The sequence below is a fragment of the Cydia fagiglandana genome, chromosome 4 (assembly GCF_963556715.1).
Source record: "Cydia fagiglandana chromosome 4, ilCydFagi1.1, whole genome shotgun sequence".
NCBI lineage: Eukaryota > Metazoa > Arthropoda > Insecta > Lepidoptera > Tortricidae > Cydia > Cydia fagiglandana.
Window position 1 is genome coordinate 19,394,625 of NC_085935.1, and position 26,624 is coordinate 19,421,248.

A 26,624-nucleotide genomic window follows, 5' to 3' on the forward strand; every position below is an offset into this window, starting at 1 on the left:
TCCCCCCTTTTTTTGCTTATAACTTTTGATATTTTGTGTGTGCTACTACACGCTTCGAATACATTTTTCTAGGCATTATGACGAATCTAATGAGGTATCACACGTATTTTTAGGAGTATTATCTCTATTTTTCACCGTGTTCAGTTTCTCGAACAAGACTAATACAACCAAGCACAAGATGAACTGCCTGTAGGCACTTGGAACTCTCAATTATATTTAATTCATGTCGACCGTGGTCAAATATTAAAATTAGTGATATGTATTTAGTTCTTAAATAATTGTATTGCGATATGCTTATTATGGTAATTTTTTCAATTAATTCAATTTGACATTTTATATTTATATAAATTTATGATTATGATGATGAATTTGCACGCTTGACGGGCCTGGCACGTTGCATGCGATCCAAAGCCGGGCGCCTTCGGCATCCTCATACTAAAAGCGTAACACTATACATATATTGTAACATCCCCATACTGTGTCAATCCAAATAAATAATTTCTGATTTTCAAAGGAGTCAAAGAGCACGAAGGAATATAATCATTTTGCAGATCGGACGTAGGTATATCAGTAAAGGTGAAATACTGTAAATATATCATACTTACATACTCACAATTATATTATCTAGGAATATAATATTATTTACCTACATTGAAATTGGTTGCTGACCTAGTGAAAATACTGAAATGTTTTAACTGTTGATGTAGTAAAGCTAGGCGCTTTCAACCACCTCGTAAAGTATTAGATGCTTCTGTTATCAGAAAGTGTGTTTTTATAGCACTTAGTGACTTTTTCTTACGTTTCATATGCTTTGTTTCCCATTGTTTGTAAATGGTAAAATCACGTGACCGCGCGGAACACACTGACACAGGTCCGTCCTCTACAAGCGCTGCCGCGCGACTGAAGAGGGCGTAAGTGCGTTCGCGAGTGATTGCGCTTGCGGATTTAGTAGGTATTGAAACATAGAAATTATTTTAATGATGTTACCGAGACAAAGTGATCCAAAACGTCTAGATTATCTTATTACCTATACATTTGTGTAAAAAACAAGTCTAAAAAGTTTGTATTGTAGATATGGTTTGGATTTATTGTTAAAAAAAGGCGTAACTTTGGAATTTTTTTCTATCGAGCAAAGTTTATCTAATCATGTTTTTGAGATCCAAAACGTATCTGCCAGATCCTTAAGTATAAGATATATTTTTTTCACAATTTTAAAACATTGTTTCTTATATTTCTAATGGATTCAAAAAACTGGTTCGCTTAGCTCCTACGGAAAAAGCACGCCTTAACAATTGTTATTGCGAACGGGCTCAAGGGCCAGCTTCGGAAATATCTGCGAGGGATGTGAATTCCCTGGAAGAGCTAAAGTATTCTCAGACAGACAATTCAATGTAACAGACGCTAATGTTTAGAGCTAATTTCTCAGTTCCCAGACAAGTTATTTCGGATTCAAGTATTCTGTTTGTAGGGTTGCTATTTCATGCTTATACTTATAATTTATAATACGGTTAACTATAAAATAAAATAAAATAATCTTTATTGCAACTTTGAGTTGTTACATAACATTGGTTCCTGGCTCTCAAAGTAGGTTTCCCTGTGTCTCAAGAGCCAGTATAAGGTAGGAATACGAAGTTTTGGGAAATCTTATCGACTCTAATGCGAATTTCCACCTCGGCCTCGCTATAACAGGCGAAGACTGTTTGAGCATGAAATAAATACGATGTAAAATTATTAAAATGTAGGGCGCTTACGTGCGGCTTTATATTAACATTTAGTGGATTTTTCTACATAGGTTTGCGCATGAAACTTGAACTCTAGCAAAAGGTCGTGAGACGCTTCGACCTAGCGGGGTTAATACACTGTAACATAGTGGTGTTATTGCTGAAGATACATTGTAAATGCTCCTAAATCTAAAGGCAATTGAACGATTTACTGCACTCGAACGATTACAATCAAGTAAATTGCTAATCACTGCCTTATAAAGCCCAACAGGGCAACAACACACGTCTCGCCTCACGAACAAACATCGATTCATTGTAATACACCACCCACCCTTGTTTCCCCCGCCGACTTGTTCATATTTTACTCAAGTATAAATATGAACTGAACGTGTCCCTTTGAAATTCTAACCTGCAGTTCTGCTTTAACGACAACGTCCCGAACCGTTTTTCACGATGGAAATAACCTCTAACGAATGCAAGCTTGTAGAGATGTCAAAACCAATTTAACTTTACTTTTTCAAACATAAAGTTTTTGAATATTGAAGTCTTATGCTTATCGTTATAAGGGCGCTTTTGTGACGTTCCGGTTAAAATAAAGAGCAATGTTATCCGTGTTCCGTAAAAATAGTCAGCGCCATTTCCGCCATCGGGAAACTGGTATCTTTTGTTCTTTTCACCGTCGACCGGTGACTCAGCTGTTTTTGTCGCATTCAAAAATATGTTTCCTGAATTATTTTTATCTCTTCACATTTTCCTAGTATTATAATTATTTTGTTACCTGTCCAGTGAAACCACAATAGTATCAATTTGTGAGTCAACTTTAATGGGTACTTTTCTATCACATCTTACAATGAGTCAACTTCTGCAGCGATTGTAATTTGTTGCGGTTCTTATGATTCATCCGCTTAATTTTGTTCAAAGCCTTAAAAATATTAGAAGTTTAATTCAGTTTTGACACTGATCAGTAATATTTGACCTAAATTTATAAGTACCTAGCTGAACCGTACCGCTCTAAAAGCATCCGTAGGTACAATTAGTTGAAATGGACGATAGCTTTTAACTTGAGTAGGTAGGTATCCGTTTAACGATTTCAATCCTGTTTATATTTCTATTTTTAATCGTACTGCATTCTTAGTTTTTAATAACGCATATTAATTCCTTCGATATCCCAGGCTTTCTGAACAGTAATAAATGGTTATCTATACACTATTGACGATATTGCTAGTGAATATTGCTTTTCCGTTCATAAAGCCAATCTCGAAACATGTGAAACCGCAAGTATATGCACTTTCATACCCTGGGAACGTTTGTCGGAACCTTTTCGCTTTGAACTAAGGCACATTTGTCGTTGTAACCTAGGCGGCTAACAGATGTGCGAAACTAGTTTTTGTTGGCTCGCGCTGTTTGTGATGACATCCATTTTGAATCGCTGGCCGTATAAGAACTTTGTTATGACACTTAATGTAAATTGAGCAAATTGTGTTCTATTAGATGACTAGCGTGAGTCGTAAGAAGCAAGTTATTATGATCATAATAGTTTCGTTTAATCTAAATACATGATATAGTAAAAATCGCTGGCTATTGCAAATTATTGTAAACACGTGTGATTACAAAAATATGTACGGTTCTTCGAATATTAGCTCCAAGGTTACGGGATGTTAAAAGCTCACAGGATGTTAAAAGCTGAGGGAGTATAATGGTATATAATCAAAAATAGCTGTTTTGAACTGACTTAATGAAACGGGTTGTAGATGTAGAGCGCGCGAAAAGAATTTACAACCAGGCGGGCTAGAGCAAGCTGGATTAGCATGTAAGCATGTAAAGTAAATCCTGCTTATTTCTCACGACGTTGTAAATCGCACATTATACATTGTCTATTCGTTCGACGTTTTCTATCTCGTCTATTCTATAATTTCACCTTAAATTCGTAATAAAAAAAAAGTATTGTGTAGTTAATCGTAGCCTATACATGAACGGATTGAACGGTCCAAAGTAGACCAAAAGCATTGAAAACCAAGACCAATGTACCTACATACAGAAATATGTATATCTAAATCGAGAAACTAATTTTCCTCCCTTTTCTTAAATTATAACTGATCTAATGAGAGTAATGAGACAGTCTAGCTAGATCATCTGATGTTTACAAATGCTCTAAGGAATTGCTGTACTCGGATTGTTACACGATACAGTCTGCACGATGAAAATCGTGACGCTCGACGTCCGTAATCCGCGGAAACACGTGAGTGCTTTCGTCTCGATCTCGTTTTGAGATCGCACCGTTATCGCCACGACCTGAAGGTCGCGCATGCACTTTTAGACATACCGGTAGCTTACATAGACCTTGAAAAGTACAACTTGATACAATTAGATATAGTTTGATGCAGATTGGATGACACCATTTTGTTGTCAAACAATTCGCTGACTGAGATACGCTGTTGTACATAGATAAGGCAAAGAGTAGTATAATAATAAGACAAGATATTAAGAATTGTCTACGTCACAAGGCGGTTAGCCCGGACTCCCGTGGTCGCGTTCCTATACTTCTCTTTCCTTTGGTGCTCGTTGCTGGTGAGGAGCGCCTCCACCGCTCCGGTGTGACGCCTCGCGTGGTCCGGTAGGAGCTAGGCCTTCCAAAGCCTGCTGTGATGCCGCTGAGGACCCTGGCCGTTCCGGCCTGGGTGGTTCGGGTAGGTGTGGCGATGAAAAGAAACTCAATGTTTCATATGCACGTATATTTTACGTTAATCTACACTTATTCGTTCGTACACTGACGCCTGATGCGTGACAATCGTGACACGACAACTACTATTCTTAGAAAATAACTGTACTGAAAACACACGCGGCGTGGTCAATGGCTGCGGCCAAGTCTAGCTTCAAACCCGGCAGGAATGCAACCTACGTGCGTTCGCTACAACGCTCCGAATCGTCCTGGTCCGGAAATAGAATCCATCGATATGAAGTTTTACCATAATGAATGTAGTGACATACCATTTAAGTTACGCTTGAGCCTCTAGGAAATTGGCCTACGATTATTGCACACGGCACATGTGAAAGGTGCTTGCACTTGGCGTAAACATTCCTGCGGGGGGGAGGCCAGAGTTGAGCTGATACCTTGAAGCACAATGGATTAGCTAGTCTAACTTACAGCACTATCAAACATTGACCACAGCAAAGTGGTGACATGAAAGAACAAGTAACCAACTAAATACTTATAAAGAAACAGTACCTAGTACAGTTGCAATTAGAAATCAGTGAGTCATCTTGATATAAATAAATTCAATTTAAACAGTAGGTACCATAAGTTGTTAACATGTGACAATACCAAAACATAACTTATAAATTAATACAGTTAAGTACACTCTACTGGTAATTTACACAATTTGACAACGGGCCGGATTAAGTCGCCGCCCTGAGTTTTTAATTTAACTGATCGTACAATATCATCTGCACCTTTAAATAATTGAATCACTCTACCTCTACGCCAGTGGAGAGGGGGTGCAGTTTCATCCTTGATTAATACTAAATCATTTAAAGCCATGTTAGGAACATGATTGTACCATTTGAGTCTGGTTTGCAAATTATTAAGGTAAGTAATATGCCATTTAGCCCAAAAGTTTTGTGAAATCTTTTGTAAAGACTGGAAATGTGATAAACATGCTACATTAGTGTCTTTCCACGGGTACTCAGGTACCGATAGCAATGGTTGCCCTATAAGAAAGTGGCCCGGAGTGAGTACTTCCAAGTCACATGGGTCCTCGGATAAAGGAACCAGAGGCCGTGAGTTAAGCACCGATTCTACTTTGGTAAATACGGTTGAAAGACCCTCGAAGGTCAGTATGCGGTCCCCTAACTCACGCTTGAGTAGGTTCTTACTACTCTTGACTGCGGCTTCTACCAAGCCTGACATGTGAGGGGCACCAGGAGGATTGAACTCCCAGCGGACACCTTGGCGACGAAATTCCTCCTGGAGGACAATTTCGTTGTCAAGTAAGAACTGACTAACCTCCTTGAGGTATGAGCTAGCACCTTTGAAATTTGTACCTTGATCGCTCCTGACTAAGGCGGGCAGCCCTCGTCGACTGACAAACCGTGTGAACGCCGCAATGAAGGCCTCGGTGCTCAGCGACGAGACGAGTTCAAGATGTACGGCTTTCGTTCCTAAGCATACGAAAACACACAGATAAGCTTTGAGTGATTTAGCATTTCTGAGGTGACTACTTTTGACCCAGTAGGGACCGGCAAAATCGGTTGCTACTCCTGAAAAGGCACGAGCCGCCGTGACTCGGTCCGCTGGCAAATCTGCCATAAACGGGGCCTGCGTTGAAGCGTTGAATCTGAAACACGCCATACAGCTATTGATTACGCGGGATACCACACGTCGCGCCGACGGGATCCAGTAACGTTGCCGGAGTATATTGATGAGTGCGCTCGTTGAAGCGTGACAATAGGTACGGTGATAATGCTGCATCAACATTTGAGTCCATTTATGGTCTTTAGGTAGAAGGTATGGGTGCTTAGCATCGTAACGTAAGCATGAATGCCGCAGTCGCCCTCCGACGCGAATGAAGTGATTCTCATCTACGAAAACGCTGAGTTTTTGAAGTGACTTGCAAACAATCTTGCCTCCTTTCAATAACACGATTTCATCTCTGTAAGCATCCAGTTGAACGTACTTAATCCAGTGGTTCATTGCCTCACGATTTTCGTCGATCGTTAGCGTAGGGCGAACGTTCCGTTGCGCTTTCGGCAAACGAACGTTCTTACAAAATCGCAATACGTATGACGTCACATTGATAAGCTTGTTGAACGAACTGACTCGTGATAACAGAAACTCCTCCCATGACTTCTCGGCCGGCGTAATGTGATGTAACTGTTTGAATCCGGGTAAATCTGGTGACATGGTGACCGGCATCGTCGGCCACTGTGACTCATTCGTCATTAACCATTCTGGGTTCCACCAAAGATGAAACCCGATGAGGTCCTTCGCCGTAGCCCCCCGCGATGCGACATCGGCAGGGTTCGACTCCGATCTGACATACCTCCATGTCATAGGTCGGGTTGACTGTTGAATATCTTGAACACGGTTACCTTCAAAAGTCTGTAGCACATGAGGCTTTGTGTTCAACCAACATAGCACAATTCTGGAATCTGACCAAGCATTTATGCTGTCAATCTGAACTGATTCCTCGTATGCCGCTGCGACGTGGTTTAATAACTTATAAACCAGGTGAGCTGCATTTAACTCGCTCTTCGGAATGGTTTGTTTGACTCTCCTTGACGCTACGCGAGTCTTAGCTATCACTAACCGTACTAGTACATTCCCTGACGCGTCCTCAGTCCGGAGGTACACGCAGGCTCCGTAGCCGAGCTCCGACGCATCTCCAAAGCCGTGGAGGGAGTGTGACACCGCACCGGGCAGAGTGACGCACCGCGGAATCTGTAGCTGACTCAAGTGATGTAGATCTTGAATGAGTTCATTCCATTGAAGGTCTTGAGTATGGGACAGTGGCTCATCCCACTGTAATCCATCTGTACATCCTGCGACGGATCCTCGCGCCACAGAATCAGCTGATAGCGCCTATCGCTGGGGTGTATCCACGTTTGCCGGAACATCATTCTGATGTCGGTCGTGAAGACAACTTGATGACGTCTGAAATTTAACAATATTTGAGTGATATCATTTTGAAGCGGTTTGCCTGAGTGAAGGCATTGATTGAGCGATACTCCGGTGCTTGAGTTAGCTGCAGCGTTATATACGACGCGGATCTTTTCGGATCCCCTTTTGAAAATTCCGTGGTGGGGTATTACATAGTGTTCGCTCTCGAAATTAAAGTCTGATTTGGACATATGACCAAGTGCCTCATAGTCCCTCATGAATTCCTTATATTTTTCAGCAAATACTGGATTTTTGGCCAGCCTGGCCTCCAACGAAATCAGTCTACGCATGGCTAGAGCCCTAGACTCGCCCAGCTTGGGTCGGTCTGCCCGCAGCGGCAACCGCACCATGAATTGGCCATTATCTAAACGTTGAGTAGTGGAGGTATACAACCTTTCACATTCGAGGTGTTCTGGGTGTTGCGGCCGCTCCTCGGGGGGCTGCTCCACTCTCCAAAACCTTTCTAGGACGTCCTCGAGCCGAGTAGCATGGATGCCGTAGTCCTCTACTGATGTCCCGGCGGTCGGTGTTGTTAATGATGATGGGTAATTCCAAGTTGCCCCCATCAGCACGTGACCGAAGCAGGTGCCGTACGCCTCAACACCTGGAATGTTAGTGAGTATCTTTGAACCAGTGTATATATAATTGAGCACATCCGTTCCTAGAATGATGTCCACATCCTGCGATTTATCCAAGGCAGGGTCAGCTAATTCAAGTTTTGATGAATCCAAATGAGTCCTGATCTCAGTATCATAATAAGGTATGTTTCCCGTAACCCTGTACATGACTGTAGCTACTACACTGATGATAGGCACTGTTTTCCCGCGTGGTTTGAATACAAGCTTAGCAATCGTGCCTGGCACATTTACCTTTATGTCACCTACTCCAAAAATATTATTCCCAGTAAACTGTTGGTGTACTTTGAATCTTTCTACAAATGATTTCTTCACTACGGAGCACCCCGCTCCCGAGTCAAGCAAAGCCCTAGCTTTAACATAAGACCCATTGCCTGATCTGACCATGATCACAGCTGTAGGAGAGACACGAATTGGCGCCATTCGTAGTCTTTCCTCCGGTGCACCAACAGTGGCCTGATCTCATTGTTCAGGCTCAGGACTGCTCCGAGTCCCGAAGCGCAATGAGTGGAATGACTGCTGCGCCGCTTGAACACGCGCGCCTACCTTAGCCCTCGGTATATGACCGGTGGGAATCAGCTGAGCCGGCTGAAGCGCACTATGAGGTGACCCTGTCTCCCTCCTTTGGGGTTGGTCTGGTACTGACGGCTTGGGAGACTGCGGCTTCGCAGCCCTCGGCGGAGATGTAGTCCGTCGCTGGGGAGACGGCCACCGCTCCGGCAGCGTGACTGCTCTCGACGTGCTTGGCGTGGCAAGCGGCATGACCCTTACCCGATGGACAGCTGCTTCAACTGCCATGGGTGGGGCTCTCCCCGCTGCACCACCATCGCACAGCAGTGAGTTGTGTGCGGACGACTCACACTGTGCGCACCAGTTGCGCTGCATGCACTCGCGTGCATAGTGACTGCGCAGGCATCTGAAGCATGCGCCTGACTTCCTAGCCCAGGTCTTCCGCTCCGAAATCGCCAGGTTAAGGAACTTCGGGCATTTGTACAAGCTGTGCTGGTCACTCGAGCAGTATGAGCAAAGAACAGGGGGTGAATTCACCTGATTGGTCTCTTGTTCGATGGCGAAGACCCTCGCTGGCGGTCCCGGTTTCCTGGTAGCTTGACCCGACGGCCCCGCTCTTCCTCGTGCAGGTGCGGAACCACGCTGCGCAGTTGGTTGCTCCACCGCTGCTGGCGAGACCGCTTGCTGAACCCGGCACTGCTCCTCCAACAGCGCCAGTAGCTGCGTGAGAGTGGGCAACACCTCCGGATTGCCACCGTACCTCTCCTCGTATAAGGTCTTGATTCTGTTCGGTAGTTTCTGCAAAATTATAAAAACCAATAAGTATGACCACTCCGTGATTGGCTGCTTGAGCTTCTCAAGCGCCTGGACTGACTCCCGGAGCGGGTCATAGAAAGCTGAGCGTGACCCTGCACTCCAGTGCGCCACTGAAGGCAGGTTCATGATTCGGCTAATGAATGTATCCAACAGCAGCCTGTTATTCTGATACCGAGCCCGCAATAACTGTAAAGCTACCGCGTAGTTGGGTCCGTCCATCGGAAGGTGCTGTATAATGGACAGCGCCTCCCCCTGCAACGACGACCGAAGATAGTAATGTTTCTCCGCGTCGGAGATGTCCCTACTATTGACTAACGACATAAAGAGATCATAGAAGGAGAGCCACTCTGGCAGGTTGCCACTGAAGGTGGGCAGCTGCACAGAGGGCAATTTGACTTTACCTGCCTGTCCACGGGGTGTGTGTGACTGGCCAGCCTCTCCAGCCGACGCCTCGTCTAGCTGGATCAGCAGCCGGTTAACCTCGCTGAAGCACTCCTGGTATTGAAGTCGTTCCTCCTCCTCGAGCTCACCTTCGTAGGCCAGCAGTGACTCGTGGGCCTTGACGTACTCAGTATAAATAAGATCAAAGTGCCGCTTCGCCACCGACGCGGCCATGCTGTCAGGTCGTGATGTGACCGTGCCAGCATAGTCGGTCAACATTTGGTACTTGGTGCGCAGCTGCACCTTGATTGACTTTAACGACATGACGTGAATTTACTTTACGATTAATGAAAGACACTAATTTGTGACACTATTCGACTAACAGTTTACAAGTTAGGTGGCTTTGGCTTTACCTTAAAGTTGGATTTTATATTGACGATAACCTAATTAATCTATTGGCGACACTTGACGTTGACAGATAATTCTAACCTAAATGTCCCAAACTGACGTTTGCCGCGAACCGGAAATGTCCTTATGCTAAAGATGGCCGCACTCCGCACTGTACGGTCCCCGTCCGTTGCCTACGCAAGAAAATGGCGGCCGACGCCTTCCCTTTTATTACGATTTGATTTGATTTTTTCGCACTATGCCCAACCGCACCGGGCTCCGTTTCCACTGAATTTAACGGCAAAAATGAATAATGCTGACACGATGAGTACTTGAAGCGATGATTACGCTACCAATGCGATGTACCGCTGCGGTGCTCGCGTTGATGACGATGGGTTTCAATAATATCGTGCTGTAATTCCTCCCCTCATGGGCCACCAAAAATGTCTACGTCACAAGGCGGTTAGCCCGGACTCCCGTGGTCGCGTTCCTATACTTCTCTTTCCTTTGGTGCTCGTTGCTGGTGAGGAGCGCCTCCACCGCTCCGGTGTGACGCCTCGCGTGGTCCGGTAGGAGCTAGGCCTTCCAAAGCCTGCTGTGATGCCGCTGAGGACCCTGGCCGTTCCGGCCTGGGTGGTTCGGGTAGGTGTGGCGATGAAAAGAAACTCAATGTTTCATATGCACGTATATTTTACGTTAATCTACACTTATTCGTTCGTACACTGACGCCTGATGCGTGACAATCGTGACACGACAACTACTATTCTTAGAAAATAACTGTACTGAAAACACACGCGGCGTGGTCAATGGCTGCGGCCAAGTCTAGCTTCAAACCCGGCAGGAATGCAACCTACGTGCGTTCGCTACAACGCTCCGAATCGTCCTGGTCCGGAAATAGAATCCATCGATATGAAGTTTTACCATAATGAATGTAGTGACATACCATTTAAGTTACGCTTGAGCCTCTAGGAAATTGGCCTACGATTATTGCACACGGCACATGTGAAAGGTGCTTGCACTTGGCGTAAACAAGAATACTAAGATCCGTCCGTACACTAATATAATATTTCGTGCGTTAAGTTCAAGGAATACGTTCGTACAACAAGGCTACGAGCTAGGATTACGCGCTGGGTTATCCGATATGTTATCTTGGAAACGAACAAGTCGTATATGTCAGTTGCAGATACTTCTGACAGTTCTGACTTACCTCCCCAAAGCATAGAAATTAGTATGTTGGAGGCTGGAGGGTCAAATATTGCTGCACTCTGACGGACGAGTAAAATTGCTTGTGTTGGCCATTTATTGTAGAGATGTATCTGCCTCGAATAATAATTGAAGGAAACACAAATCAATGTTGACACTTCGTGCTGCTTTCTCTGGCGCGTATGTCTTAATAACGATAAACTTTCTCAACGCTGGCTTTTAATTAGTTTCCATTAATGGCAACTGTTTCAAATTGGTCTCCTGTTTAGAATATAATTGTATCCACATTTCTATGCTCTATTCTCTTTGGCACAAATATAATATCGCATGGAGAAGCTTTCATTACGGGTATAAACTTTATTGTGGTAATACTTTTTCGTCCTTCAGAGGCAGGCATATGGATATGTGTATATCACATTAGGTTAGGTACCATCTATACTTCTGGCCCCAATTTCACATCGGTGACAGGTGCGACGAATTGTAAAATCACTATTGCTGACGTCACAGGCATCCATGGGCTACGATTACCAATTACCATCGGGCGGGCCGTATTCCTGTTTGCCACCATCATTGTATTATTTAAAAAAACTTTATTATATCGGAAAAAACAGATATTTCTCCTGCGAAGTTTCTGACAATTGTCAAAGATTTAGAAGAATTGTAGGTAATTCTTGACAGGTAATCAGTTGTATGTCGGAATTTCGTGACAATTGTAGTGTTTCTTGTGACAATTGTCATAAACTTAGCAAGAGAAATATCTGTTTTTTTCCGATATCATAAAGTTTTTTTTAATAATACAATGATGGTAGTAAACAGGAATACGGCCCGCCCGATGGTAAGCGATAACCGTAGTTCATGGATGCCTGTGACGTCAGCAACAGTGATTTTACAATTCGTCGCACCTGTCACGTTGGTGAAACAGGGGAGTAAGTAGAAAGTTTTATGTTTTTACTCAATACAGTGGTTTGTAATGTTAATGTGGAATGAATAGAGTCGAAAAAGTGATGGTTGTTTCATGAATGTTAGCGATCGCGACTCATAGAAGAATGATTTCAAACCATGTTAATTATTTTGGATTCACAATTTGACATAATGTCAACATAGTATGCGAACGGATTTGAGTTTATAAAATAATCATGAGTTGTAGTGGTAATGTTTTGCGTTTGCTTTATTATGATTGCTTTTCCGTTACAGTGTTGTTCCTCTTTTAAACAGTAATACTTAACAGTACACGTAATTTATTTCGATTTGAGTGTGGCATTAGTATTGTGCGAGTCTCTATTGTGTCTGACATCTGTGACGTCTCTTTTTTAGGGTCAAGGCGTGATACAAAATATGTGCTAGACTGTCTAGTCTTCTAGATAATTTATAATTATTTGATTTTTTGCTTATTTCTTCTTGCTTTCTTTAGAATTATTATCGATATTACCTATTGGGTCAAAAACTTTTTTATTGTTCAGAACTAACGTTAAATTAATAAAATAAAAGGTATTTTATACTTAATTTTCTTGCTGGCCTAACTCTTCATTTTTAAAAGCTGTATGATAAAGTCTTTGTGATTTGTACCCAAATCCTTTAATATTGTGCACGGGAAAGACGCTCATTTTCCGGAATGCTTTTATACCATAACGTCTTTTAAAGAAGAACTTGTGTGACTGTGTGTACTGTGTAGTCCGTTTTATGCCGTGATTGTTTATTTACCCAATTTTACAGGACAGGACCTAAAGTCTGACATTAAGTTAAGAGTAGTCATTAAGATCTCTATACTATACAAAATCCATACAACACGATCGGACGGCACCCAGGAACGCGTCGTTCAAGGAAGCCAACCATAAAAGTCACCTTCACGTTCTTCAAACATGAAATAACTAACAAGAATTTCAGTTCACAACATGTTTAGCTTACCAAGACCATATTCGATATTCCAACGTATTGTGTCCCGGGAATCCGACCGACTCGTATTGGAGTACGGCCGATCGCGACGAGGCCAAGGTTAGGTCGCACTATAACGACTATGGGATTCGGTTTCTATTTAGCAACGACCAGTATAACCTGATCTTGATTACGAGTTGTTGTTACGAGTCTAAAGTTCAAATTATACAAGTCATTAAGGACTGTATCGTTTATTATAAATACAACTTTACTTAGCCGTTTTTTCTGGTATTATATTTTTATTAAAAAATTACACATATAGTTTAATTAGTGCTTTAATAATAAGTAACATTTCGTCCTGGGAGATCACGTTAAGCATATGGTTTGGACAATATTTACCCAATCCTCCCGAGTAACTACAACGATTTTGGACAAATACTACAAGAAAATTTACGGTTTGCGAATAAGACGAGATATTACACAAAAAAAATCGTACTATGTAAACAGCAATTACATATGATTCGTAAAGCGAAACATCTGGGCATAGTCTAATCATTTCTTTTAGTTGGAAAAAAAGTTTTGGATCTGTGCTTGGTGGCCTTTTAGAGAATATGGCATGTTACTTACGACAACCCCGACTTTGGTATACAATATAACCATCATGGAGCGTTTCTATCGACCTGTTCTAGCCATGGTTCAACGCCATGAATGTCCGTTAGGCTTTGGATTTCGGTAGATTCTTTTAGCTGTTTCCCTCATTTCGCTGGCGTCAGAAATTGACGGGCATCCAAAATGTTGCATAAAAAGTCGTTTTCATGTAAAGATAAAAAATCACCACATTTATTCTGTGGATGTTCAATTGAGCAATCATGAAAAGGACACTTAGATGGCATATTTTGGCAGCATATTAACCTTTTGTTTCTTTAAATCGTACCAAGGAATCGGTGAAATAGTCTCAAATTAAGCTCGATAGGCTTGTCCAAATTACAATTGCTAGACGGTATTAAAATCATCATAAAGTCCCTAAAATAAAATAAATGTAAAACCTTCTTATATCAGATATGGCTTAAAAATACCCCCAGAGTATACCTTAAGAACATAGTAATACAAAATAATACACACGTCAACAGTTAGACCAGGTTTTATTTGTATTTATAATAAACGATACAGTCCTTATGAATACGAGTTTTGTGAATAGATAGCGCATGTAGATCGATCGCATTTAATAAACATGGAGTCCTTTACAGCCTGTTGCTTCGGAAAGCGATTGCGATCAGCTGTAAAATAGCCATCGTAATAGTGTTAACATGTGCGCTATTGTTAGAAAATTAACTAACCTAATTTAAGCTTGCTAAGAAATGTATGAATAGTAAGCTTTATCGAAATGTTTAATTTCGTTACACACCAGTGGACGAATTTCTGTCTGACTGGCACCATCACCCAGAAAGCTTGTGACATGCAAGGCGCTGCGTACTTGGCAATTGGTAATGCAAACTTTCTGCAACTTGTAGGTTTCATCATAATCATGGCATAGTCGAAAAGACGTTTGTTTTATTTGAGGCCATAATCGAAGCAGTCTAATGATTATTTTAACACATTTGGTTTCGTTCACGCTTCTAATAACACGCTAAATATGTCCCGTGAATCAATATCGCAACCAACCGGTTTGTTGTTTACATTGCGTTTGAAGGAGCGGCTGCTATGTAATCTGTCATAGTCGACACACAGAAAATAATAATAGACAGAATACCAAGTATGTGAAAATTACAAATTTAGATCCAGTTTCTGCGGCGACAAGCACATTTTGAATGGATAAGCGAGTCGTCGACGGTTTAATAACGTAAATGGTGCTAATTTAACAAAGCTGTTATACTTCTGTGGTATTAATTTTCTGTGCAACCCAATATAAATGTAGAGGGCTACATAGTGACGTAATATGACTGAAGTCTAAATTTAAAACGGGGCAAATGTTGACACTGCCCACTGAATCATTTGTACATATTAAACATGTGTCCAGTTATGGAAGGTTGTCATTGGTTGCATCATGATGTTTACATTTGCATTGATCTCGATTTAAAAAACCGGGCAAGTGCGAGTCGGACTCGCGCACGAAGGGTTCCGTACCATAATGCAAAAAAAAACAAAAAAAAAAACGGTCACCCATCCAAGTACTGACCACTCCCGACGTTGCTTAACTTTGGTCAAAAATCACGTTTGTTGTATGGGAGCCCCATTTAAATCTTTATTTTATTCTGTTTTTAGTATTTGTTGTTATAGCGGCAACAGAAATACATCATCTGTGAAAATTTCAACTGTCTAGCTATCACGGTTCGTGAGATACAGCCTGGTGACAGACGGACGGACGGACGGACGGACGGACGGACAGCGAAGTCTTAGTAATAGGGTCCCGTTTTACCCTTTGGGTACGGAACCCTAAAAACTAAATAAATATAGTCTTTTTCAACAAATTTCAAGGTTTATAACGCTTTTTGAGGACGTTCTAATTCTCTGTCGCACTAGTTTCCTCTGACGCACCCGCAAATAACAATCAAATTGTAAAATTGTACTTAATAGGGAGTATTACTGCAATGTTCTGCCGCCAGAGTGCAGCACTAATTTGAGTAATTCGTTTAGTAAACCATAGAGTAACTTCTACATACTAGATCTTAAACAGTTTTTGACGAGTTTTTACTATGACATTGATTCATCAAGGCGGTTTGTTTACAGGTGGCCTACCGCGAAACGCGTAAATCGATATTTCTTCATCTGCCTCTCTATCGATCGAATAAGCAAGTGATAGAGAGGCAGAAATCGAACTATCGACTGTCGTGTTTCATGTGATTGAGTTGCGCCGAGTTTTGCGTAATATTCCCTATAATAAGCGTTATTATAAAAGCTTTATGATGTCAACAATTACCAAATCATAGACACATATTAATTTTTTGTTGTTTTCGTAGAACTTTAGCGCGGTGGAGGGTCTGCCACCTTATGGCCTAAATCGGCAATATTAGCTTGACATTCACACATCGCACCAATGAAGAGAGGGCTTTTTTGCGCTTTAGAATATTAAATTAGTTTCAGACCCAAATTTGACTTACACAATAGGTACGTAACGTACCTAACTATTAAGTACCTTGTCAACTTTTCAGAAATTATTGTCCAGCGATAATCGTTTATCAAACATAATTGACGTAGCTCTATCGCGCCCATCTATCAAAACCTCCTTAGTCCATAACAATTAACCAATTTTATCGTAGTATCAATAAACGACCAGTCGTTAGTATTGTCCATAACTGCATTGTCAGTTTGAAAGATAAATTGAGCTTTCATATTTCCGTGGGAGGTATTTTATAGTTCAACGTATATAGAAGGTATAAGGAAGGTAGGGGTAGGGGTAGGGGTAGGGAAGGTAGGTAGGTAGCTTATGATCTCCGGAGAGTGAAAATGTCTCAAAACTTTAGTCAAATCCATCAAGGGAAAACTTTGGGTAAACACAAAGCCAATCCTTGGAAAATTGTGTCCTGGGCGTCGGGCGTCGATTGTTCTCAAGACGTATCTGTCAGTCTCATTAGTCGTTAGTCCTACGTTTATTGTCAATCAAACAATAAAAGTTGTTATTATTCTCAATTTGAATGATATTAAATAAAAATAAAATAAAAATCGTTTATTTCAGACTAAGTCCATAAAAATGTTAGTTATATTATATTACAAAACTTAAAAAAGGCTATGTTAGTTAAGAAATAATCAAAAACACACAAAAAAAAAAACAAAATTAATTTAAAAAGAAAAGGTTCCACTGACAGGCTGATATTGAGCCGTCAGTTTTCCGTGGGAGGGAAACTGTCGCCGAGCGTCGTATGAATCGGCATTCGGGTTAATGTGCAAAAACGGAGCCAAGATCGTGCTGCACGCAATTATATCTTACGTAATGTTGCTTTAATCATCTTAATAATTACTCTTAAAACGGCGTATATGAGGTTAGAATAAAGGGCTGTTAGAGAAGCAAACTAAGAAATAATAGAGACTGTAAGAGGCGATATGAATAGAAAGGAACTGAATCATCATGAACTGATGAGAAATATAGAAGAAAGCATCCCCGACCGCAAGCAAAATTTAGATTAACTATATCTCTATTTATTTAACGTAAATAAAGATATTTACGTTAAACAAATAGCTTGGGCTAAAACAGGGTTTGTGAAGAACAAAAGGTGTGGTAATCAGATAGTATTTAGCTATTATAATAGTGCTTTTAACAGTGACGTCATGATGGCGTCTAGCCGACCGCGCCCGTCCGCAAGGTTATGTTGTCACCCCGCATTAGTGACGTCATTGTTCTACCCTTGAAGCTCTTGCATAACTGGAGCCGTTTATATTGAGGCCAATATGGCGAATATTTGAGGACTTATGATTAAGTGCACCAGCATCAACCATGATGTATACTAAAGACTCAAACAAGATTAAGATAACAATAGCAAGGATAATCTTATCTTCTATTTCAGGGACGCTCCCTTTACAATAGCAGATTATGTTAAAGCCATTCGACCACACTTAGATCCTGACGCGATTTGACTTGTACAATGCAGGAAGTTTATGAATTCGACCACGTTGTTTATATTAAATCAGGCCACGCTTACCAAATCACGCTTTGACTATCCTTATTTATTTCCACAATGTATATTACCTATATATTTCATGAGTAATATACAATAGTAATATGCACGCCGAAAATGTAGGTTAAAAGTACCTTTGACTTCAACCTTTGAATACTTTAACCAGTGGGGTATTTTGTTATAGCTCATTGCCTCTAGCCAATATAGTATTAAATATGTATTTTTTGGTCACACAACAAAGTAAGTGACAAAGCCCAGAATTTAATATATACGGATTCAAATCGCCGTTACTTCATCGTTCATCTGGAGTATCTGGACCGTTGCATTCAGCAATCAGCACATGTGTATTTATCCGGTTTGTCGTCGGGATTCATTCTCTACCTTTGTTGACGAGTATAACGAGCGATCCCGCTCTACGTCTGCGATCATCGGGAAAGTATAACTCAATATAGTAACAGAATATCTCAAGACACCACTTAGTAAATTGTCCTCAGTTAAAACACGGAACGTGACCGAACATTGATCTACATTTTATCTTCTTTCTCCGCATTGCCTACATTTCTACCTAAATGGCATAACATCTTTAAAGTGGCCATCGTTTTTACGCTCTCTTGGAATCATTTCAGTTTCAGACAGTTTTTATATACGTATAAAATTTAGGGCGTCTAATAAAATGTAAAGAAGCAGTGGTGGCCGAGTGGATATGACGCCTGACTTTCAATCCGGAGGTCGCGGGTTCAAATCCTGGCTCGTACCAATGAGTTTTTCGGAACTTATGTACGAAATATCATTTGATATTTACCACTAGCTTTTCGGTGAAGGAAAAACATCGTGAGGAAACCTGCATACATCTGCGAAGAAATTCAAAGGTATATGTGAAGTCCCCAATCCGCATTGGGCTAGCGTGGGGACTATAGCCCAAACCCTCTCGCGCATGAGAGGAGGCCTGTGCTCAGCAGTGGGACGTATATAGGCTGAAATGATGATGATGATGATGAATAAAATGTTGTTACAGTTGTAAGGCAAAAGGTCGAATGTCTGAAGACGAACATTCCCGCTTTCGGTTTTTCCGTGGAGAAATTGAAAATTGAATTGAGATCGAATCTTCATGAGTAAGAAGCCGTGAAGTTGGGTCTGGAGTATCTCAATATTCCCATTGCTATTGGGCACAAGTGAACCAAAGTATCTATAGCCTCAAGATCAGTAAATACTACATAATCCTAGATCACTCTTATGTTGGTCCACATGAGACCATGAGCTCGGTAAGCAGTAATAATAGTCCAGCGATTGACCTCTACGTCCCTTTTGCAGTTTGAATTTGTAGCGTTGAAAATGTGAAGGTTTAACCAATTTCTGAGAATGGTTTAAGGTTCGTCGCTGGGTGGGTGTCACCAGCCTTGTCTGGAGATATTGGAATAATAACCAATTGGCTCAGTGCCAGTAAAGAAATTTAAAAGGAAAACTTTGACATAAAAGAAAAAGAAATGTATTTTATTGATCTCGAACTAATGCAAAAACGGTTCGCCGCTGGTCAATTAACGTTGTTGTTGCTGCTTCGAGTACCACTTACAAAATAATCCATTAAAATTCATTTTGCAGAGGAGAAATATTGTTAGTGTTTTGTTGCAGTTGGTTTCGTTGTTGTTTTTAGTCGTTTCAACTCTGCTATCCAACACTTTGAGTTCTCAGTCTGAGTGAGCCTGTTTGAGCCTGTGTGAGTGAGTCAGTTTGAGTGAGCCTGTTGCGGATTTTATCGCTGTAGTTTTTTGTGACGATGCCTGTAGCTGATTGTAAATTTGTGTTTACCTGACGAAGCCTGCGTTGCGGATATAAAAGTTTGGTCTCTGAATAAACGCAAACATTGAGTTCTCAGTTCTCAGGAAAGTCTAGTTTCAGACTGGTAAAGTCCCGATGCTGTTTACCTACCGACGAGGCTGGAATCTTTTTGAAACAGCAAACTTTGTCTGTCGACATCTCTAAATGGATTTAAACGTGGGAGCAAAGTTTGGAGCAAATTCATTTATTTATTTATGAGCTTACAGCTACAACATACACGTGTCTTTCGATACCTAGGCATAATGTAATATATGTAATTGTTTTTGCGTAAATTGCGCTCAATGAGGATAATTATGTATTAAAATAGTTATGTGGCGTGGCGACAAAACCGTTTGGTAAGCTGAAGCGAATTTGATCTTTTTATCCTTGATATCTGCAGAATAAAGTGCTTCTCTCAAAATGGGCAAGGTGATAGGAATTGAGTTCTATGCCATATATGGCTCTGCTAATCCTAGCGTCTATAGAACTGGGACCGTAGCCAAGGTGTGACAATCGTTTATCGACAAACGCCAATTGAAATGTAACAATGCATCGGGAAAACAGATGTCATCATTTCCGTACATTAAGTTTCTTTAGCCTTTTTCTATAAAATACTTTTTTAACACTTTATTAGGCCTCCAGAACTCTTACTCGTTGAAACAAACTATTGAAATAAAAATGCTGCACTGCACCCGAACCTAACTAGGTCATTCCTATACTGGACTACTATGAATGAACGTTGGACGCTAGTCCCAACATTTAAAAGTATCTTAGCCGGGAGCTAGGCCTAAAGGCGCTAAAGGCCTTTCCGAGTGCTATTTCCAAGATATTTTCAGCTGAATGTTTTTCGACTTTCGAATTTCTCGCCTGCAAGATACTCAAACTTCCCATCATCTCTGTTGACTAAATTGACCTCAAATTTCTTCTCTTTCAGGACCAGGAACACCTCAAGCCACCTATAGTCGGGGGTCTCGCCAACGCCGAGATCTACTGTCTGGCGTTAGCGAACATGTACTCGGACCCCAACTACCACAGCCTCAACCACTGGAACATACTGCAGACCCTCGCGAGGAAAGGCGTACATGTACCAGATCCCCCTGACTGCGCGCTTACGGAGACAGTGCTGCTTCAGAACAATCCGCTCAAAATGGTGAGTCTCCTTGACCTTAGTCAAAGTAGAGAAGACCGTCTTATAAAATGTATTGCTGGGAAGACCATCATTCATAGGGCAAGAATTCTCGTATTGACGTAGTAATGTGCCAAGTCAGTTCTCGAACTTGTGCGAATTTCGATTAAACTTGGACAATCTACAAGTGCTCAACAGTCTGATGTTATTCTGAATCACGTGAGTCATTATTTTTATTTATGAAATATAAGTGCCTTAATGAAATATGAAAACCTAGATGAAGCAATTTGGATTGTAATCTTTATTGTACAAATAACAGTTTCGTCCTCTGGGTAGCCCGGGAATAATTTGTCCTGGCCCAAATTAGGGGAGCTAATAGTGCAAACGGAGTCATATGAGTGCTTTGCCTCAGACAAATAGGTCACGCAGGCCGCAGCCCCTTAACTTACACAAGCGAAACTTTCTTTACGCTCAGAAAAATATGATAAGGTTTTCCTTAATCGCACCGCAAGAAACTCTCGATACTTTTATTTGTAAAGAAGCGTTTACAAGTACGGTCGTTAAAAATTCACAAAGGACCCTTCTTAAAGGGTAGTCTGCTATGTTTTAATTAATACGATTTCTGTTTACGCTATTAAACTACAAAGCTTATAAATATACTGAATCGTATTAAAGATTATAGAATACTAATAAATAACACAGCTGACGGCTGGCCGTTCTCGTAATTGGTTGCCCTATTGCTCAATACCAGATATCTTAAAGGTATCTATTTAATATTAAATGCTTATGAAACCAGGAACAGGTACAGACGATACATATCTACGGTTGCATCCTTTGCATTGCATTGCGCTTTATACAATGCAGTGTTTAGCATATTAGAAACGATGACAGTTTGATAACTCCGACACGGCTCTCGGGAAGATCTTTCACTGTGATAATGTGGAGGTACATTCGCCATTAGATATAGAGCGGCCAAGGTGCTCAACAATATCTGAACACGCACTCTAACGCCTTGACAACAGAGGCTAAAGCAAAATGTTGCTAGAGGACCACCAGCATGGTACCAATGCCAAATGTAGAAATACGTAGTAAAGGGGCCCACTGATTAACAGTCCGCCGGACGGTGTCGGCCTGTTAGTTGTTCGGAACTGTCAAAATTTTGTTCTAACTGACGGGCCGATACTGTCCGGCGGACTGTTAATCAGTGGGCCCCTTAAGAAATTCCTTATAATATTACTTTGGCAAAGGATTCCATTTTGCTGAGTGCAGTGTGGGGATATTATGAGCCCTTTCCATCATATCGCTGGCTTAGCAGCACTGTATCAACTTTATGAATAATGATCCGCCGAAAGCTACTCTTTCTAATAAATAATTCATACCAACCCTGTGCCCGAAAACATTACAAGTTTTTGTTCGGTGATAAATGTTTCCAGTACTAAACATATGAAATAACTGGGCCGTGGTTGGATGTAAATTTTTAATAACACGTTTATTCAGCGTTTCAAGGACATTCCTTAGATTTTAGCTTTGTTGGTTTCATATTTCGTTCTTATTAAAAGGGTCAACCAGTTGTTTTGTGTTGTCAGGTTTCTTAGAAAATATACGAGATGTAGCTATCCTCAATTAATTTAAAATTTTACTCTACTAATAATTAACACGCCATGGATCTCATAGATTCGAAATAAATAAATAATTGAAATTGAAAATTTAGACCGCCCCAGAAGTATTTAATCGTGAACCTAATCACAATTATATCAATTCCTTGAGCCTTGAATCCCACGGACACCATATCGGATTAGCAATGTCAATCAAATTTAATTCTTACAGTATAGTTAACTATACTGAGAGTTAAATAAGGTCGTGTTTTGACTGGCAAATTAGGCTAAATTGAAGAGATTGATGGTCATCCAACAAGTACGTTACAGAACAATTTAATACAAATATTAATTATCTTTTCAGACTGCACACATGTCGGTGATAGAAGCTTTAATGGTGCTGTACGCGCGAGAGGTAGTCACGCTGGACAGGGTGTCGGCGGCAGCACAAAGATTCGGCACCAGTCAACCCATAAACAACTCCAATGTTCCGCACGAAGACGGGCTGCTGTGCTGGATCAACGCGGCCTGCGCCGCGCTCAACAAGGCTGAGGTACGTACAGATCGTATTGAAGAGAATGATAGGAATAGGAGCCAACTGCAAGGGTTTCTCAAGGAGGTAGAAGGACAAAGATTCGGCATGAGTCAGCCCCTCAACAATCCCAATGTTCCGCACGTAGACGGGCTACTGTGCTCGATCATCGCGGTTTGCGCCGCGCTCAACAAGGCTGAGGTACGTACAGATCGTATTGAAGAGAATGATAGGAATTAAAGCCAACTGCAAGGGATTCTCAAGGAGGTAGAAGCACAAAGATTCGGCTCCAGTCAACCCATAAACAACTCCAATGTTCCGCACGAAGACGGGCTACTGTGCTGGATCAACGCGGCCTGCGCCGCGCTCAACAAGGCTGAGGTACGTACAGGTCGTATTCAAGAGAATGATAGGAATTAAAGCCAACTGCAAGGGATTCTCAAGGAGGTGGAAGTACAAAGATTCGGCTCCAGTCAACCCATAAACAACTCCAATGTTCCGCACGAAGACGGGCTACTGTGCTGGATCAACGCGGCCTGCGCCGCGCTCAACAAGGCTGAGGTACGTACAGATAATATTGAAAGAAAGAAGAAAGAAAGAAAATACATTTATTTACGTCAAACCAACAACACCAACCACCAACTATTATATTGAAGAGAATTATAGGAACAGAAGCCAACTGCAAGGGTTTCTCAAGAAGGTCGAAGCACAAAGATTCGGCATGAGTCAGCCCCTCAACAACTCCAATGTCCCGTATGAAGACGGGCTGGTTTAACGCGGCCTGCGCCGCGCTCAATAAGGCTGAGGTACGTACAGATGGTATTGAAGACAATTAAACCAATTGCTAGAGGGTGTCTCTGCGATTAATAGTCACCATGGTCTATGGATGCAAAAGCATAAAGGCTTGGCACTGGTCAAACTCTTAGGTAACTCCAATAATAGGTACCTCAAGAAGACTGAGATTGAGGTTAAATCAGTGCTATAATGATTTCTGTGCTGTACATTTGAGAAACACAAATCACGCTTGATCCTGTATTGTCGGAAGCAGAAATACCCAAGACGTACCTACTGAGTTATACGAGTAATCGTATGTATTTAAGTACTCTAGTTGTCTCGAATTAATTATTCAATCTTTCACTTAATTCGCGCTATCCTTGAACTCGAGGGAGCGTCCCACGCGCCTACCTATGATCTAATTCACGCATGTATGTACATATAATAGAATGTAGGTATTTGTAATTTCCATTTGACATGTGCCATGGATTTAAAATAATGTCAGCCCAATTAACGAGCTTACCGGACTCACAGCCGTCTTGGTCAATTACACAGTTATTTGGTATAGTTTGTTTTGTAATAGAACCGCCTAGGCAAATTGAGTTGAGTAAGCGGGGAAATTGTAATTGGCGTCACGTACGGTTATGCTTTGTTATCGCGATAATTCACTTATTGAAGATTGAGTTTATTATGTTAAATATATGGTTACTTTGTTAGACATAATCACAATCTGGACCAAATGATGTTCTATACCGTATTAGAACTTGAACTTTGACTTTAATAGGTCTCGTCTTGCGCATGTGAAAAAGGTGATTTTTTTTACGAATATTTGAAAATATTATCTGACTGTCGACTATGGATGCCCTGGAAGACCTGATGAACTCTATGCGCCTAAAAATACCTCCTAAGCCTGCCTTTCCACTGAGGCGGAGATAAGAGGAGACGTGCAGAAATCAACAATCCACATCTCTTCTCCGCTCGGCTGGATGGTTCATTCTCACACGTTTCCTTTCATCTCCTCCTCGGTGCAAAGGCTGCCTAAAATACACACAAGCTGAAGAGATTCTTTTAACTAGCTATTTCCTCTTGTTCTAAAGTGGCAGCTTCAGAAGCGTCTGGCAGTTGAACAAGGAAGCTAGTTATGCAAGTGAACCATTGCTAATGAAGTAATGACTATGAAACTTATGTTTTTACCTTATCATTACAGGAAGACCAGTCATCACAAGTCCCAATGGTGAAGAACCTGCAAGAGCTGTGCGACGGCACGGCGCTGGCGGCTCTCATCTCCTTCTACTGCCCCGACGCGCTGCCCCGCTCCGCCGTGCGCGTCGGCCGCATGGCCTCCATACAGGACTGCCTCCACAACCTCATGCTGGTGCACGACTTCTGCCAGACGAGTCTGCCGCACAACGTGTTCCACATGCTACCGGAGGACGTCACGTATATGCGAGGGTGAGTTTAGTTAGATACAATAGCTCACTCTACTTCAATCTCTACAACAACAATAGTCTACTTATAGTCCAAGAGCTCCCTTCGTTTAGGGTGTTATTTCGATTGTCCAATGTCATTTCTCATTAAGCAAAATGTGAGACAAAATACACATCACACAAAGAAATCGGACAGGTGGAATACCACGCTAAGGTTTGTATTTGATATATGTCTGCATTCACCTTCATTATAAACTTAAATTACCTAAGTTTCGAAGCGGTTTTACATGTCCTAGGCGTCCTAGCCTAACTGTAACCTGTCTGACTCACACAGCAGTAATAACTTAACGAGGTCCCGAGGGATCGTGTAGAGTTACCTCGCTTTGGCTCAGAGCCAGGTCTACATAATGTAGTTGTATAGGCAACGGTAAAAATATCGATGCGACAAAGTTACCGAAAAGATGTATACAAAACTTTGATATTGGAATAAGATCGTGTGTACTTTTTTGCTAAACTGGTCGCATCGATATTTTTACCCTTAGCCACATAGTCACAGTTAAACGGTTAAAATCAAATTATTTGTTCTGTCGATTGTACAGTCATCAGCAATAGTATCTTACACAACTAGGGCCGCAAAAATATATGACGCGCTCTTATTGCGCTCCAAATAAGAACGTGTCACATATTTTTGTGTAAGATACTATTGCTGATGACAGTGATGACTGAACAAACAATTACACATATATACTATCATCATCATCATATATACCATTGTCATTGATATTACAGTAGAGTCCGGTTAGTACGACTCCGCATATAACAACCAACCGCTTATAGCGACGTAAGTATAGGCACTTGTTTGGTTTTAGTACAAGCTACTATGAAAGTACAACCGTTTATAACGACTACGCTTATAACGACCGACTGCTTTTAACGACGGAAATTGACACAAAATCCGTCCGTTAAGTCCGGTTACAACGACGAGCGACGTAGTTTTTACGAATAAATTGTTGGTAAGAAGCTTACTCCGTCTAGCGCACCTAACTCCCCTCCCCCCTTTTGCCTATACGGAGCGAGATGAAATAGTCATGTGACTTTTCGTAAACTTGCAAACTAAATAAAACCAACTCCCATTTTTTAATTGAGCTTAAACTTCACACGCATAATTATGAAAGTTGGGTAACAATGCAATATTTTGGTAGGTACCTTCGAGCTGATCTGATGATGGACACAGAAAGTGGCCATAGGAACTGTGTGATAAAACAACGTCATCTTGATTAGATCTCCAGATAGAAGAATTACGACTTTTTATTTTACGGGATTCGAGTAATTTGCGGATGACGAGTGAGTACACGTACCTTGAAAAGTGGCTTCTTCTAACTAAACACACAAGTCTCTCCATTTTGGCAAGGTGTCGTAATACTAACGTAAAAAAATATTTTTAAAGAAATGTTTTCTTATTTCTTTGATTGTCGCATACGTATTAATAAATACAAAATGATTTTTGATTAAAAAAAATATATGTAAATTGGCAGTTCGTTTTGTACGACTTCCGGTTAGTACG

The 26,624-nt window shown here is 41.3% G+C and overlaps 1 protein-coding gene across 1 annotated transcript in view; it reads left to right on the forward strand.

Annotated features, from left to right (window-relative positions):
- The window catches only part of LOC134664018 (patronin), an 89,239-nt gene that overhangs the window by 25,984 nt on the left and 36,631 nt on the right, over positions 1 to 26,624 (forward strand). The window contains exons 3-5 of the mRNA XM_063520582.1: positions 20,541 to 20,756; positions 22,692 to 22,880; positions 24,841 to 25,085. Of these exons, the coding sequence (XP_063376652.1) occupies positions 20,541 to 20,756; positions 22,692 to 22,880; positions 24,841 to 25,085 (650 nt within the window). The remainder of the gene's footprint in view (positions 1 to 20,540; positions 20,757 to 22,691; positions 22,881 to 24,840; positions 25,086 to 26,624) is intronic.